Source organism: Acomys minous (assembly GCF_964271855.1).
Source record: "Acomys minous genome assembly, chromosome: 16".
NCBI classification, from domain to species: domain Eukaryota; kingdom Metazoa; phylum Chordata; class Mammalia; order Rodentia; family Muridae; genus Acomys; species Acomys minous.
This window is the reverse complement of record NC_140498.1, coordinates 62,927,624-62,945,374: the sequence shown is the minus strand read 5'-3', so window position 1 is coordinate 62,945,374 and position 17,751 is coordinate 62,927,624. Positions and strand designations below refer to the sequence as shown.

The 17,751-nt window shown below is 41.7% G+C and overlaps 1 protein-coding gene across 4 annotated transcripts in view; it reads left to right on the top strand.

The window, feature by feature from the left end:
* ELAVL1 (ELAV like RNA binding protein 1) overlaps positions 1 to 17,751 on the top strand; it is a 51,945-nt gene that overhangs the window by 8,329 nt on the left and 25,865 nt on the right. For all 4 annotated transcript variants that reach the window (XM_084761080.1, XM_084761077.1, XM_084761078.1 and 1 more), the window contains exon 2: positions 10,919 to 11,106. In XM_084761080.1, the coding sequence (XP_084617206.1) occupies positions 10,935 to 11,106 (172 nt within the window). In that variant the 5' untranslated portion in view covers positions 10,919 to 10,934. The remainder of the gene's footprint in view (positions 1 to 10,918; positions 11,107 to 17,751) is intronic.

Here is a 17,751-nt window from a genome sequence, read left to right as displayed (position 1 = left end):
CTCTGAGATAAACACATTGCATATACATACATGTAAAACATTTGTACACATAAAATCTAAGTATTTTTTTTAATGTATGTGTTTGTTTATTTAAAGTCACAAATTAGAGGACCGGCCTGGCTGTACACTGATCCTGTTGGAAAAACCATAGGGAAATGTTCTCAAGATGAATCATCCTAAGTTGAGTTGAGGCTGTCTAGTTTGGTTCTTTCCAGAATGTCCTAAAATGGAATCACTCAAGAGATAGCTCTTTTAGTTACGCCTTCTCTTCCCCCTTCCTCCCAGTAAAGTGTATTTGAAAGGAATGAGGAAAAGGAGGTGGGGTGGTGGTGGAGATATTGCCAGTGGTTAAGAACACTGAATGTTCTTCTAGATGTCCTGAGTTTAATTCCCAGCAACCACAGCCATCTATAATGTGATCTGATGCCCTCTTCTGGCTTGTGGGTGTATATGCAGGCATAGCACTGGATACATAATAAATAAATAAATCTTGAAAAAAAATTTTTTTAAGGAAAAAAGGTAATGAATAAAAAAGTAAAAGACAGGGAGATTGTCATGTTTGTGGCTAGTTTTGGGCTATATGGTGAATTTTAGAGTTAAGAGTATGATTGTGTCTATCAAAAAGAAAGGAGTTGGGGCTGGAGAGATGGCTCAGTGGTTAAGAGCACTGTCTGCTCTTCCAGAGGTCCTGAGTTCAATTCCCAGCAACCACATGGTGGCTCACAACTATCTATAATGTCTTCTGACTTGCAGGTGTACAAGCAGATAGAGTACTTACATACGCAAAATAAATAAACCTTTTTTTTTTTTTTTTTTTTTTTTTTTTTAAAGAAAGGGAATGAAAGAGCAAAACAGTAGTAAGTGTGATTGCCAGGTCACATACTAAGTATGCATGTTCAACTCAATTCTTCAAAGTGACTATAACATTTCTGCATTCCTACCATTGCTATATGTAGAAAACTTAACTTTTCTCCACCCCCATTTCCCCCAGCATTTGACATTATTTTGTTAATATTTTGGTTTAGAACAAACCCCTTTCCCTTGTCTTTCCCAGCATTTGACATTATCTTATTATATTTTGTTTTAGCCATTCTAGTAAGTGGACAAGGCCTCTGTCTGGCTAATGATGAGCCTCTTCCCATATGTTCATTTGTCATCTACATATCTGCTTTGGTGCACTTTCAAAAATACTTTGCCATTTTTTAAAAGTTTTATGTGTTGGTTTGTTTTAAATTTTCAGTTATTTGTTTGTATATTTTTTGTGTTTGAGCGGTCAAGCTTGCAGCTCTGCATATGTGGATGTCAAAGGACAACTCATAAATAAAGAGAATGGATTGTCCTTTGGCTTCCGTGTCTAGGGATTGTTCCACTCCTAAGGCCTCTTGTTTTTGCCACACAGTGGGCCATAACATCTAGCTTCATACTTGTGTTCTGGAGATCAAACTCAAGTTGTCAGGTGTACAAATACTTCTACCTCTCTGAGCTATCTCTCCAGTTGTTTGTTTTTCAGGACAAGCCATTTGGTTGGGGATGACTTTGAACTCCTGATCTGCATGCCTCTTCCTCTCAAATACTTGGATGTCAGAAATATACCACCATATCCAGACTTATTTATATGTGTGTGTGTGTGTGTGCAAGTGTACATACTCACATTTTAAATAAGGTGTCTGCTCCATTGCTGCTCTTTGCTTTTTCCCCCCTCACTCTTTATTCCTGTGATTTTACCCCTAATACTAAATAGCATAGCAGAGAAACAAGGATACAGAGGAAAGAGGAATTTGGGGAAATCCCTGAATCTTAATTTTTTTTTCTTTGTTTCTTCTTTGACCTTGGCTGCTGGCAAACTGCAGCCAACCTCTAAATGACCATCAACCACCTATTCCACCTATTAGGGCTCTAGCATTTATATATCTTCTGAAAAATTCCCAGAATTCCAAATGTCACACAGTCTCAGAAACTATCTGGAGCTGGAAAAACCATGCCTCTGCTAGAGCACAAGGCAAATCATAGGTGCTGCACACAATCCAGAGCAGCTCAACATCACTACACCTGGGAAAACACATTCAGCTCAGTGTGGTGGTGCATTAATCCCAGCACTTGGGAGGCAGAGGCAGGCGAATAACTGTGAGTTCAAGTCCACACTGGTCTACAAAGTGAAACCAGGACAGCCAGGGCTATCACACAGAGAAACCCTGTCTCGAAAAACCAAACCAAAGCCAAAAAAAGCACATTCTTAGAATATTTATGTGTTTTCTTGTTTTGTTTCTCACTGTATAATGTTGGCTATCCTGGAACTCAGTGTGTAGATCAGGCTGGCCTTGAATTCAGAGATCTGCCTGCCTCTGCCTCCCAAATGCTGGTATTAAAGGCATACACCACCACCACACATATTGTTGTCTTTAAACAAACCAAAATTCCAAAATTGTCACTACAGCTCTAAAATTTTCTGCGTTATTCCAAAGAAGGGTCTCACCAAAGCTGAAGGTAATTTGGAAGACGTCAGTCTTCCTCTCTCCTTCACAGTGCTGGGATTATACAGGCAATCCTAGCCATGTCCATCTTTTTAAGCATATTATGGGAGTCATCACTCCAGTCACTGCCACCATCACCTCCTTTTTTCTTTAACTGAAGATGTGTCTATATGTGTTTATACTTATACACATCAAACTGAACATACACGTATCAGAAATAAATCCCTAATAAACACAATTTATGTATACCACCAGTATATTTTTAGTAGTTAATTGAGAACATCGTTTTGGAGCTTTTGGTAAGATGGTAAGACAGGATAGAAAGAGAAACCACATATTTAGTATACTAAAAGAGATCAGTAGGCAACGTAGTAACAGAAGATCTGCTGTCTGAGTTGTTCTAGTCATGAGAGCTTTTAAAAAATTTAGTCTTCAGTGATGGAGAGATGGCTGCTCTTTGAAAGGCTCTGGTTTCAGTTCCCATCGCCTACATGGGAATTGTCTATAACTCATATTCCAAGGGATTTGACACCCTCTTCTGACTTCCACAGGCATCATGCATACACGTGATATACATATGTACATACGTATAAAATACCCATATACAGGTTTTTAAAGAATCATGGCTCAGGGCTGGAGAAATGGCTCAGAGGTTAAGATTGCTCTTCCAGAGGTCCTGAGTTCAGTTCCCAGCAACAACATGGTGGCTCACAACCATCGAAAAAGTGATCTGATGCCCTCTTCTGGCAGGCATGCAGTTGTACATTCAGGCAGAACACTGTATACATAATAAATCTTAAAAAGAAAAAAAAATAATGAAAAAATAGTTTTAACTTTCTCACTTCTTTGCAAATACTTTATTTAGTCTTTGAGTATTAATTCTTCCAGCAATGTCTTGCTAGGCCGCAGTTTTTTTGTTTCTTTGGTTGGTTGGTTTTGGTTTTTGGTTTTTCGAGATAGGGTCTCTCTGTGTAGCCTTGACTGTCCTGGACTCACTTTGTAGACCAGGCTGGCCTTGAACTCACAGTGATCTGCCTGCCTCTGCCTCCCGAGTGCTGGGATTAAAGGTGTGCGCCACCATGCCCGGCTCTAGGCAGCAGTTTTAACATTCTGATGACATCTGTTTATTTTTTAATGAAAACAGCTTTTGGTGCTATATCTAAGAATTCTTTTCTTTGCCTTGGCCAGTGTTAATCCAAGGACTCAAGAGGCAGAGGCAAGTGGATCTCCCAGTGTGACTACAGAGTGAATTCCAGGACAGCCAGGGATATACAGAGAAACTCTCGAAAAACCAAAGGAAGGAACAAGATATTCATTAAGAAAAAGACAGGTGTGGTGGCATATGCCATCATCCCAGTACTTGGAAGGCTGAGACAGGAGGATCTCAGGTTTAACTCTAGCCTGGGCTGCATGGAGTTTGACAGCAACTAGACTGCTAGGAATCAAACTCAGGCCCTTGTCCACACAGGTGAGGTAAGCACTGTACCCCTGAGGGATGTTCCTGGTTTGATACTGGCTGGTCTACATAGGAGGACTTCAGAATGGGGAAAGAAGGAAGGGCAAGGACGAAGGAAGGAAATAATGGTAGGCAATTTTTTTTCTATAAAAAACTAGACAATGAATCTTTGGGGCTTTATGGGCCATGTGGTTGTTACTAGTTGGTTACTATTCAACTGTCATTGTGGAAAACAGCAATCTTAGACAGTAGATAGCTCAAAGAAAAATGACAGTATTCTAGTAAAACTTTATGAAAGATAATGGGCTGGAATTTTGCCCCTTTGGTAAGAGGGTAGTCACTATCAGTTCATCAGCTCTTGGAAGCAGAATGGGGAGAGAAGAAGCACAGCTCTTAGAGAAGGGGGAAGAGGAGGGAAAAGGCTCATGATGTAACTCAGCGGTAGAGCATGGCCTAGTACATGCAAGATAGTAGATGACCAACACCATGAAAAGGAAGAGGGGAGAGGGAAAAGAAAGAAAAAAGGAAAAGAGGAAGGAAGAAATATTTTGAATCTCACTTCAACAAACTTGAACATGCATGATCAAGGTTTCTTTTTCAAGACAAGGTTTCTCTGTATAGCCCTGGTTGCCCTTAAACTTGCTCTGGAAACCAGGCCGGCCTTGAACTCAGAGATCCACCTGCCTCTCTGGGGGCTGGGATGAAACGTATGCACCACCACCACTCTGGTGAATATTAATTTTTAAACATTAACCTCTGTGCTCTCATCTTAAGCAGATGCTTTTGTTGATTGGTTTTTGAGCTAATGATCTATTTAAATATCTCATGACAACAGACAGTTTAACTGATTAGCCACAGTATTTTCTGATTAAATGTTAATGTTTTCTACTGAAAATTGACTCTGAGCCATTTTCTATTATGTAAATGCTAGCTACGTTTTGTACTTTTGACTAGGTGAGGGGTAGTGAGTTTCTTCAGGTTGCTAATCTGTGCCTGTGTGGACATTGCTACAGGACAAATTCCTATCATGGAGTTGGTTTCACATGAAAATTTTTAGTAGGATTGCCAACTCTCCTCCAAAAAGGTGGGCGCTGTCTTATGTATATGTCAGTCAGTGAAACTGTTCCCTTGTCTTCCTACTTAGAGGATTTTTAAAAAACTTTTTATTGATTCTTTGTGAGTTTCACATCATAAACCCAGGTCCCCTGTCCCCTCATATCCACCCTCTGCCCTTGTACCCCCCCCAAAAGAAAATAAAAAACAAAAATAAAACAAAGCATAGAAAACATCTTGTATCACAATATGTCCCACAGTATAACCCTCTGTCCAAACATCTTCACTTGCAATGAGTTATTGGTTTGCTTTGGGGGTCTTTGGCTTCTGTCACACCATTAATATTGAATCCTCACTGGGACTCTTCCCAGTTATCCTGTTGTTGCCCTGTATCATGAAGAACCTGCAGCTTTGGATCAGCAGGACCAGCCCTTTTTCACTCTACAACAGTTTTAGATGATGTAGATTTTGAGGTGGCCTGGGTTATAGCAGAGCTAGTCAGCCTGCCAACTCTCCTACATCTGCACGGCTTCAGTTGGGCTACCCAGTGCCACCATGGAGGGGGGGGAGGTGGCTGCTCCCTCATGCCCTCAGGGCTGGCTCACTCACACTCATGCCTACAGAGCCAGCTCCACTGTGCTGCCCATCAGAGGCATGGGGGCTGGTTCATTCATTCTTCTCCATCAACATACCACACCCAATACGTAAAGGATTTTATTCATCCTGTATGACCAATAGAAACAGCCTCATACCATTTTTTTTTCCTAAATTTTGTATGTGGGGGTTGTGTGTCTCATATAGCCTAGACTAGTATGGTTCTCAACCTTTGGGTTGTGACTCTTAGGGATGGGTTGAATGTTCCTTTCAGCAGGAGTTGGCATATCAGATATTTATGTTACCATTTATAACAGCAGCAAAATTGAAGTAATAACAAAATAATTTTTATGGTTGCAGTCACCACAACATAAGGGACTGTATTAAAGGGTTAAAGCATCTAGGAACTTTCCTAGATAATTCCAGACTGAAAGTGAGGTTGGTTGTGATCATCCTGCTTCTACCTCCCAGATGCTAGCATGGTAGTGTGCTGCCGTGTCTAGTACATGGTGTCATGGTTGGCTTGTGCATGCTAGACAAGTACTCTAACAGCTGAGTTTCATCCCTACACTCATTTGCAATTTCCCTGCTGTTCATGATGCTGAGGAGTTTTCCTTGTTTGGTTTGTTTCTTTGTTTTGGGTTTCGCTTCTTTGTGTAGCCCTGGCTGTCTTAGAACTTGCTCTGTAGAGTAGGCTGGTCTTGAAGTCACATAGATCCATCCACCTGACTCTTCCTCCTGAGTGCTGGGTTTAAAGGTGTTCCCTGCAACCACCTGGCAAGATTGAGCTTTTCCCCTCATGGGTTTGTCATCTCTTTGAATGGCTGTCATCATGAAGTTGTAGTTTATATCATCATCTGCCTTTCTGTTGGTTATATGTTGGACTTTAATTATTTGTAGATGCATTGAATCAACTTGACTCAGCCTTAGCAATGTTGACATTTTAGGCAAGGTGCTTCTTGGTTGTCGGGATTATCCTGTGCCTTGAAGAATATTTAATTAATAGCATTCTGAAATGTACTCACTAGACACTGATAGTGTGTGGGCACATATATACTGCTATTAATCAAGATGCCTGCACACATCATCACATCCTGTCTCCTGGTGGGTGAATTTCCCAGCATGACAAACACTGATCAAAATGATACATAGCAGATGTTTGTTCCTACTCTCTTGTTACTTGTCTTTGTTTCTGGTGCTTTTTGCCATACGGCTATTTAATTTTGTGATACCTGGTTTGCTGTTAACATACTTTATATAGAGAAACGAACCTGCACAGCTTTAAGTGAGTAACAAACACTGGGGAATTTTTACTGTTTGATTGCTTGAGAATTAGGAGAGTGGGACTTGAACACTTCTAGGAAACAGACTTAATTCTCCTTTCCCCAATGATTCAAGAAGTAGAAAAGAAAGATCTGCAAAAATTGTGTTTGGTTTTATGTAATCTCAGGCAAAGCTTTTTTTTTTTTTTTTTGAGAAAGTGCTAGACATGGAACTTAGTGCCTCCTGCATACTAAATAAGTGCTCTGCTACTTAGCTCTGAAAAGGTTTTCTTTGTTTTTTGTTTTCTTTTGAGGTAGAGTTAAATATAGCCCAGACTGGCCTTGAACTTTCTATACAGGCTTAAATTCCTGATCCTCCTGCTGCCACTACTTGAGTACTGGAGTTATAGGTTTGCATCCACATCCAGCCTCTGCAGAATTGGTGTTAAAGATAGTTAAAGGCTTATGCCTTGTGGGTTTTGGATTTTCATAAACCCAAGCTACACATCTGGAGGAAAGGATGGACTGCCTACTGAGCTCTTGAGACAGGTGAGCACACATGAAGTGTTGACTATGAATTGAGAAGCAGCATCAAAGGGCCTCTCAGGTTAGGCCTCTGTACTGAAATATTTGTTGAGCAAACTGGATGTAGGCTGTTTTCAAAAGATTGATCTTGATGCCCTCAGATTTATCTATACAGATGTTTCTCCCAAACTATCCTGGCTCTTTGCCTCTGAAAGTAGATTTTCCAGAGCCTGCAACTGTGAAGACCCCACCCCCACATACATATACACATACATACATATATACATACATACATACATACAAAGAGAGAATCCCTAATTTCTTTCTAGTTCCATAGCTGTGTCTCTGGAGATAAAAGGGGCACATGTGACAGGCAGATTCCGAAGTTGGGTTGCAGGGATACACATCATTTGTTCCTCAGTATCAGCTGTAATCCACAATGGGCAGGAAAAGGCAGTTAGAGACCCACAAAGCTTTTTTTCTCTTGCAAGCTGGAGTTATTGTACTGGGGTTACATTTGGGTTTCTTTTCTGGGTTCTTATAAGCTATATTTATGTATAGGTATGCTCATCCACTAGGTATAGAACCCAGGGTCTTGTGCGTGTTCTGTTACTGAGCTGCATTCTCAGACCTCTTCAGAGATTCTCCTACGGAGCTAGACCAGGCAGCACATACTAGTAATCATAACACTTGGGAGGTAGAGGCAGGAGGATCAGAAGTTTAAATCAGTGTGTGTGTGTGTGTGTGTGCGCGCGTACACACACACACACAAAAAGTCCTCTTACCCAAATGTGAAACCTCACACCTGTAATCATAGAAGCTGGGAGCCTGAGGCAGGAGGATCACCATGTTTGAGGCTGCCCTAAACTACTATTTTATTCTAGGCCAGTCTGGTTTAAAAGTGAGATTGCTTTAAAGAAACAAAACAAAATAAAAAATACTTATTGAAAATGGTTGATCTTAGAATTGTTGTTTTGTGTCAATAAATTATTTTGTACAACAGTTTTAGTTTTACTAAAAGATTATAAAGAAGAAACCGGGTGGTGGTGGCTCACACCTTTCATCCCAGCACTTGGCAGAGGCAGGTGGATTGCTGTGAGTTCGAGGCCAGCCTGGTCTACAAGTGAGTACAGGACAGTCAAGGCTACACAGAGAAACCTTGTCTCGAAACCCCCCTTCCCCCCCAAAAAAAGGATTATAAAGAAGCTAGTGAGGAGCTGGTGAGATGGCTCAGTAGGTAAAGGTGCTTGTTGCTAAGTCTGATCTGAGTTCAAAGGAAGGGGAGAACTGATTCCTATAGGTAATCCACTGACCTTCATGCTCTTGCAAACATGCATAGTGGATATGCGTAAAATAAATGTAATATTAAAATGAAAAGAAGTGAGTGGCTAGAGAGAGAACTCAGCAGTTAAGTGTACATACTGCTCTTCTAGAGAAGCCACATTTGGTTCTAATCACATACGTGGTAGTTTACAGTCATTTATAACTCTAGTTTCAGGGGATCTAGCTACCTCTTCTGCCTTCCATAGATACCAGGTATATATGAAATGCTCTTATATACAAGCAGGCAAAGCACACACATAAAAATAAATTTATCTGGGCGTGGTGGTGCACACCTTTAATCCCAGCACTCAGGAGGCAGAGGCAGGAGGGTTTCTGTGAGTTTGAGGCCAGCCTGGTCTACAAAGGGAATCTAGGACAGCCAGGGTTACACAGAGAAACCCTGTCTCAAAACAAACAAGCAAAAAATAACAAAACAAAAAAATTTTAAAGCATAATATATTCCTTTCATATCCTTGTTATAATGCCTTTCACTGTTACATTTTGTAGTTAGATAAATTTGTTACAGTTAATGAAACATTGGCATATTATGTAATAACTGAGGCCCATAACTCATGTTAATGTGTGTGAGTGTTTTGCCTGTATGTGTGTTTGCACTATATGCAAGCCTGCTACCCACAGAGAGCCAAAGAATTCAGGTCCCCTGGAACTGGAGTTACAGATTGCTGTAAGGTTATAGATTAGTGTAAGCTACCTTGTGGGTATTGGGAACCAGATCTGGGTTCTGTTTAAGAACAGGAAGTTAAGAGCTATGTCTGCAGGCCCTGTTTTTGTTTGTTTGTTTAGTTGGGGGTCTCATATCTCATGATGGCCTTCAACTTGATATGTAGCCAAGGATAGCCTTGAAAATCTGCCTTCAAAAGCATTGGGATTATAGGCATGAGCTACCACACCTAGTACTATCCCTGTGGTTTTGCCTTTTACTGATAAGTAATACAATTGAATCATATAGTATGGCATTTCAAACTGTTTCCTTTGACTTAATATGCATTTAAGTTCCAGCTTACTGGGCTTTGGGGAGTGTGGCATAGTGACAGAGTCTTAGCTAGCATGTTCAAGGCCCTAGGTTTGATCCAGAGCCCCCCTCCTCCCCACACAAATGTTTTAAATAGAAAGACTAGGAACTTTGGCAGTTTAGCTCAGAGGTAGATCACTGCCTTGTTAATCACAAGGCCCTGGTTTGCTCTCTAACACTAGGTAAAAGAAAAATTAAGTCTAGGGACATAGCTCAGTGTTTCAAAAATTACCTAGCTAAAGTTTCTCCTTGCCTTTTTGTGGCATAATAGCTCATTTTTCTTTAGGTCAGTATTGATAAAGCTGCCATTTGTAACCATGGTTGATCTCTTTGTATGGGTATAGGTAGGTATATATGGTGTATGTATGTTCGTGTGGGGGTACAGGTTTATGTGGAAGCCAGAGGTCTCTATTGAGTGATTCTTCTATCACATTGTATTAAAGTTCCATAACCAGAAACAGCTTTCAGAAGAAAGTGTATTTGAGCTTACAGTTCCAGAGGGATAGTCCCTAATGGTGAAGGAGATGTAGCCGGAGTAGGTAGGTGCGAAATCATATCTCCAGCCACACTCGGGGCTCAGAGAGAGAGCTGGATGTAGGGCAAGGTTAGACACTCTCAAAGCCCACCCCCAGTGGCTTCACTTACTAAAAAGTTTACATCCTCCCCAAACAGTGCCGTCATCTGGGAACCATGTATTCAAATGCTTGAGCCTGTGAAAAATATTTCTCCTCCTTCTTTGAGACCTAAGTGTTAGTGAGTAGAGCTATTCTGTAGCAAGTATTATTGTCGTTAAGACACAGCAAGATCTGTGTGGGATGCACTGACTGTGATGCGGTGTATAATGGTGTCTACTACATACATATTCTCCACCTTATTTTTTTGAGTCAAGGTATTACTGAACCTGAAGCTCATTGATTCGGCTAGGCTGGCTGGCCAAAGAGTTCCCCTATCGTGTTCCCAACTCCCGTGCCAGGATTACAGCTATGTGCCAGCTCATCCAAATTTTATGTGGGTTCTGGGGATATGAACTCAAGTCTCCATGTTTGTGCCAGCGGGCTCTTTACAAATGAACCATCTCCCCAGTAGTTGATCTTTTAGTGTGGAAAAGAAAAACCCTTAAGTGCAAGTGTAGTCGTTTATCATTGCCTTTACATACCCAGATATACATCTACAGTTTACCTGATCTTATTTTTATTTGCAGATTTTTAAATAATACAATGTCTAATGGTTATGAAGACCACATGGCTGAAGACTGCAGGGATGACATTGGGAGAACAAATTTAATTGTCAACTACCTCCCTCAGAACATGACCCAGGAGGAACTACGAAGTCTTTTCAGCAGCATTGGCGAGGTTGAATCTGCAAAGCTTATTCGGGATAAAGTAGCAGGTAATGAGTCTGAGAGGATCTTGAAGGGATTGATCAAATTCCCACATACAGAAGGGACCCTACTAGGCCAAATACTGACAAGCCTTTCCCTGAGGATGCAGAGCTCCTGCACCAACTGGAATGCTGGAGTCAGGAGCAAGGTGCCTGAAAGCCTTGTGCTTGAGCCCTCTCATGGTGTGACTCACAGGCCTTTGGGCCCCCGTCTATTCAGTAGTAGCCAATGGTACTTTTAAGTCCTGCCTGAACCTACCTCATAAGTGTTTGTAAAAGGCCAGGTTCTGAGAGTGTGGCTTCAGGAGCTCAGTGCTACAAATCCCTGTTTTAAAGGTTTCTTTCTTCTCCTTCCTGCCCTCCCTGACTTCCCTTCTCTACTTTGGGTGACTGGGAAACAAGCAGCACGTCGAGACATTTCAGCTATCATCTAGTTTCTTGGTATCGGGCTTCATCTTGGAAACTAATTTAAAAGGTTTTTGTTGTTGTTTTGTTTTTGAGACAGGGTTTCTCTGTGCAGCCTTGGCTGTCCTGGACTCGCTTTGTAGATCAGGCTGGCCTCAAACTCACAGTGATCTGCCTGCCTCTGCCTCCCAAGTGCTGGGGTTTAAGTGGTACGCCTTCACGCAGGGCTAAAAGTTTCTTTTTTGTTTGTTTGTTTGGTTGGTTTTAGTTTTTCGAGACAGGGTTTCTCTGTGTAGCCTTGGCTGTCCTGGACTCAGAGGGATCCAACTGCCTCTGCCTCGATTAAAGGCCTGCCTCACCCACTGCCAGGCAAAAGTTGCTTTTTTTTAACATCCTTTTTGTTTTATGGAAAGCTTCAGGTATGTGTGAACAGAAAGTATGTATTCAGTCTTAGTCTGTTACACTGTTGCCTTGCTTCATCAACCTTCAACATTGTTCCAGTAACATAAGTACAGTGACCCCTGTATAACCCTGTACAACCTGTCTGATGGCTGTCCAGAGAAATAACTCATCAGATGAGATCCTTAAACTAAAAGTTCTTGAACCCTCTCAATCCCAAGTCTGTTGTGGTTGGTTGGTTAGTTGGTTGGTTGGTTGGTTGGTTTTTATTGTTTTGGAGTGGGTTTTTTGTTTGTTTTCCCCCAAGACAGGGTTTCTCTGTGTAATAACCCTGGCTGTCCTGTACTCACTTTGTAGACCAAGCTGACAGCAATCCACCTGCCTCTGCCTCTCAAGTGCTGGGATTAAAGGCATGTGCCACCATGCCTGGCCCAAGTCTGTTGTTTAGTGCATTCTAAAAAGAAATTTTAGATAATACACAAATTGAATAATATGCAGGGTAATGTCTGGGACAATTTTTGGGACTTTGGGACATTGGCCCTGCATAGGAACCCTAACCAAAGGGCTTCTGGGTGCCTTTCTCTGCTTATGTTTTGGTGGGAAGGGTTCTCAGCAGCATCTTCATCAATCCTGGGCTTTTGAGTCTAGCTATTGGTTTTCATGCCCTGACTTCTTTCTGTGGGTTTCAGAGGAATATAAGCTGTAGTTACTAGGAATTGTGACACTAGGCAAGGTTAGCCTTGAAAGAATTCTTTTTGGAGGAGGCTGTCTTAGTTAGGGTTTTATTGCTGTGAAAAAGCATGACCATGGCAACTCTTACAAAGGAAAACACTTAGTTGGAGGTAGCTTACAGGAAGCATGGCAGTGTGCAGGCAGACATGGTGCTAGAGGAGCCAAGAATTGTATATCTTGATCCAAAGGCAGCAGAGACGGGTTACTGGCCGTAACTTGAACATACATAACCTCAAAACCCACCTCCACAGTGACACACTTCCTCCAACAAGGCCACACCTCAAGTTAGTACCTCTCCCTAAAGGCTTGTGGGGGCCAGCTTCATTCAAACTACCACAGAAACAGAAGTGGGATTAGAAACAGAGTTGAATTACCAGATACAAGGCTTCCGTCTGACCTGTAGGCAGCGTTGGGAGTTGTGAAGAAGTTACCTGCTAAGCTCAATAACATCTTGCTAGCAGCCTCTCATTCCAGTTCAGTGAATGGCATGTTTGAGATGCTCGTCCCACTCTTACTTTTACTCCTCCTGCTGTCAAGTCTCACTGTCCATCTGTCATTCAGTGGCACTGCTCTGCCTAGTCTCATGTCTCCTTTCTCTGGCCAGATCTCAGCCCATGTACCCCAGCAAGATAGTCCTTTATATCTGTCTAGCTTGGCCGGGTACTAGGGCCAGTCCCAGGCCTTCTCACTGGCACATTGGGTAGCCTCCTTGTTTAATAGCCTTTCTATGTTTCCTTCCTCCAGCCCTCACTCAGCTCTGATGACAACCTACTAGTTCACAGTAGAACCAACAGCTGTATCCTCTCTGTTCTCAATCCCTTCCCTCCCTTGCTACTCATGACCCATGAGCTATCCAAGCACACCTGTTTCCTTTGGGTCTCTTGACCTTCTTAGGTTCCCTGATGTCCTCTAGCACTTTGAAATTTGGGGCTGGGTGCTGGTACCTGGAGCCTGGCTGCACACTGGGGGTTGTTGAGCAGCATGCCTAGCCTCTACCCACTTGAAACTGATAGCACCTTCTGAGTTGTGAACATTAGACTATGTCTCCAGGCATTGTCCTGAGGTTTGCAGGAGGCAGAAAAGCTCTGGGGTGAGAACCACCGCTGTGTGTTTTCTTCCTGTGTACAGGTTGTCAATGTCAAATTCCTCTCTCTACTTTCTTCTAAAAACATCCTCTTCCCATGGCTTTCAATCTGCCTTCAAAGCCACACTCTGTCTTTCATAGCTGTTCCTTTCCCCAGCTTTGAGCTTCAGATTATTCTGCTGCTCTTTTCCTTTTCCAGAGCTGATAATCAGGGTAAGTTTAGTTTATTTTGTCTCCTTACCAGACAGCTGTCTTGTACTCCAGGCCTTTCTGTACCACACTGATCTTGTTCTGTGTTTTTTGTCTTAGTGGAATAGTACCACTGTATACACAGTAGGTCTACCTGGAAGTACAGAGTCTGAGAATTCTTTCCCTTCAATGTTTTTGTAGATTTTCCCTATCTGTCCTTTCCCCCAAGAGTAATCCTAGCCCAGGACATCATTACCTTTACCTACTTTGTTGCTGTGGCTTCTTCACTTGCCACCCAAGCCTTTCCTCCTTCCAGACTTCCTCATTACAGCACAGGGACTTCTTCAGTCTCCATGTGACCCTTGCTCTAAAACCCTTCAGGTTCTGGGCTCTGTTAGTTTCAGAGCCTTACATGCCTCTGTTTAGTCACTATAAGATGCTGCCTTCTGGGTTTTCATAGCAACTCCTACTGCACTGAGGTTGACGCTGTCAAATCTGATATATTCATTTTGTGAATTTTTACTATGAGTCAGCTGGATACTAGTGACAGTAGACAAGGGACAGGATAACTAGAATGAAGAGAATGTTCACTGTGTTGGCTGGGAAGCTTCCGGTGTTTCTGGGCAGCCAAATCTAGTCCCTTGTTGGAGACATTATATTTGCTGTTGGCAATTCTGTCTACAAACACTAGGTACAAAGTGGCATCACAGCATCTACCTGATACCAAAGCTTGCTGTGTGACCTTTATCTGTCTTGTATGTCCCTTGAGGGATTGGAGCCAGCCCTCAGTCCTCATGGTTCCCTATTTTCTCTGTCATCTTGTTGCCATGTACAAGGATTCAGGATTGAATCCACACCATTCATGATTAACCTCTCTGCCCCATACCCACCCTCAGCCTGGACTGAGTTGCTTATTTCCCAGATGTGTGTACTCCAGTTCTCAGGACTACTGAACAATGTTCCTTCTACAAGAATGCCTTTCTACACTTTGTTCACCTTTGTTCCTCATTTTATTTTATTTTATTTTTATTTATTTTTTGGGTTTTTTTTTGTTTGTTTGTTTGTTTTGTTTTGTTTTTTGAGACAGGGTTTCTCTGTGTAGCCTTGGCTGTCCTGGATTCGCTTTGTAGACCAGGCTGGCCTCGAACTCACAGCGATCCACCTGCCTCTGCCTCCCGAGTGCTGGGATTATAGGCGTCCGCCACCACGCCCGGCTTTGTTCCTCATTTTAAAAACAAAACCTGACTTGGTGTGGTGGCAAATATGTTTGATCTCAGCACTTTGGTGGTAGAAGCAGGTAGATCTCTTGAGTTCAAGACCAGCCAAGAGCTGCATAGTAAGATCCTGTCTAAAAACAAACAACAGCAACAACAAAAAGCAGCAGAAACAGTAAGCAATACAAGCAGGAAGTAAAGTTTAAATTATCTGTAATTTACCATTAGATAAATTTCCCTTCAGATTCCATTTGTTGCATATCCACTGTAAGTAGTCATGGTACTGTGAGCTGTGTAGCAAACTGTTCTTATCTGAACATCTTCCCTCCCTGCTGGACATTGCACTATCCCATCATCACAGTGGTTGTATAAGACTACTCCATATTTATAAGCTCCGCGGAGATGACCACCTTGCATCACTCTGCTCACTAGCTGTTTCCATAGAACTTTTCTAGAAGTAGCAAATCTGCAAACAAGAATATTCCTTCAAAAGAACATCCATAGTTTCAGTTGTAACTGGCCCTCCTTTCCACCAAGACTTGCCATCAATCCCATGGGCCCTGCAGGATTCAGCTGATACAGCAAGTGGTGTTGGATCATGTGCCGGCCTTCATTTCTAGTAAAGCCTGTCATCTCCATCTGCTTGCTGGCCCCTTTCTATTTTCTCTAAAACACCCTTCTTGTCCTTTGGCTCCTACCTTTGTTTTGGTCCCTTCACTATTTCTTTCTTACTTCAGATTTCTTCCTTTTGTCACCTACACTCTCTCTCTCAGTGAAGTCTTCTCTGGAGCACCTTTAAAGAGAGAGCATTGAGTTAAGAGGGTTGGGAGGATCTGGGACAAATTGGAGAAGGGGAAGTATGTGAACAAAACTTAAAAACAAAAAACCTTTCAAACCCTGTTCCCTAAGTTCTTAAGTTTATACCCATAGAAGATGAGTGTGTTTCTCAACCATCATCAGAGAAGTTTCTTTTTTCTCTTCTCTTCTCTTCTCTTCTCTTCTTTTCTTTTCTTTTCTTTTCTTTTCTTTTCTTTTCTTTTCTCCAAGGCAAGATTTCCTCGTGTAGTCTGGAAACTCCACTTTGTAGACCAGGCTGGCCTAAAAGTCATGTCCACATGCCTCTCCCTCTCAAGTGCTGACATTAAAGGTGTACAACACCTTCCTTTTTTCAGTAGACAGTGATCAATGCAATATCCACAACTGGCCAACATGCAAAGAATAAGAGACTGGAGTTGACAGTGCCTTATTTTTTTTGAGACAGGATCTCTCACCGTACCTAGAGTTTGCTGATTTGGATAGACAGACTGGCCAATGAGTGTTGGGGGATGGTCTGATGTATTTTGACACTAATTACAGCTTCTGTCTCTGTGAACCAATCTTTTGTTTAATAAAAAGCCACCCCACCTGGGCAGAGCAGGAGATAGGTGGGGCTAGCAGAGAGAGAGGAATTCTGGGAAGAAGAAGGACTGTCAGGAGGAGAAAGGAGAGAGACCTGAAGTGAGGAGAGGAAGGCCGCCGTGGGTTAGCTGGAGGAGATGCACATGGCTGGTGGCGGGGATGGAGGATCCAGCGCAGATGAAGAACATGAGCAAGTATATATGAGATAGTTTGATAGAAGTTATTAGAAACAGACAGCATGGGTTTGAGACAGGGATCCTATACCTGAGGCCCTAGTATAGGACAGATATCTATCCTGTCCCAGGTTAACTAAGGCTATTTTAAAATATAACAAGTGCCTGTGTTTTAATTGATCACTAGCCAGGTCTACAGGTAATACAGATAATTTTAAAAACAATAAGTGGTGCCCAACATGGGGCAAGTATCCACACTCTTAAAAATAATATTGCCATAGTCTGAAAAAGGTAAGTAGTTCCCAGAGAGCATCCATAGACAAGGACAAAGAGTGGCCAGCTAAAAAGGCGAACCTAAGAGATTGACAGTCTTCTAAACTAGCCTAAAAAATAGAGTTAAATGCCTAAAATAATAATAAAATAAAAACTACTATGTGTATCTATCCTTTAGATCAGTAAGTATATACAATCTATTTTTAAGAAAAAGAAACATATCAAAAGTTACTTTAAATCTTAGGCAGTTTTTTGTAAACAACTTTATCTTATCAGCAGGGGTCAAGCCTGTGGAGATATACTTTCCAAAGTGCTATGACAAAAGGAACGGAGATCTGTTTTGACTTTGTTTTGGTGTTAATAAATTTGTTTACAGTGTGCTTAGTCATAGTCACACTTCTCCTTACCCTCTCTAAAAAAGTTCAATGTGAGAAATGTGAGACTAATTTACTAACAACTAAGAAGGAAAAAGGAACTAAACTCTCCATAAAGTTGATAACAGCTAAAATTCTAAACTCCTTAACTACAAGGTGTTTGTCAGGGCTTTCTGGAAAAGGTCCACCAAAGAGAGATAACAGTAACTAAATTCCAAGAAATAGTAAACAGGATTTCACTAACTAAAGCCTAAATTAGCACAAATGACCCCAAGGCTTAGACTTTTCTGGTTTCCTTGTTTGATTTTTTACTAAGATTTCTTAAAAATTTTGACTAAATTAAAATAAAATAGTTAAAGAGGGCAGTAATGACACCAGCTCTTAATCCCAACACAATAAAGACAGAAGCCTAG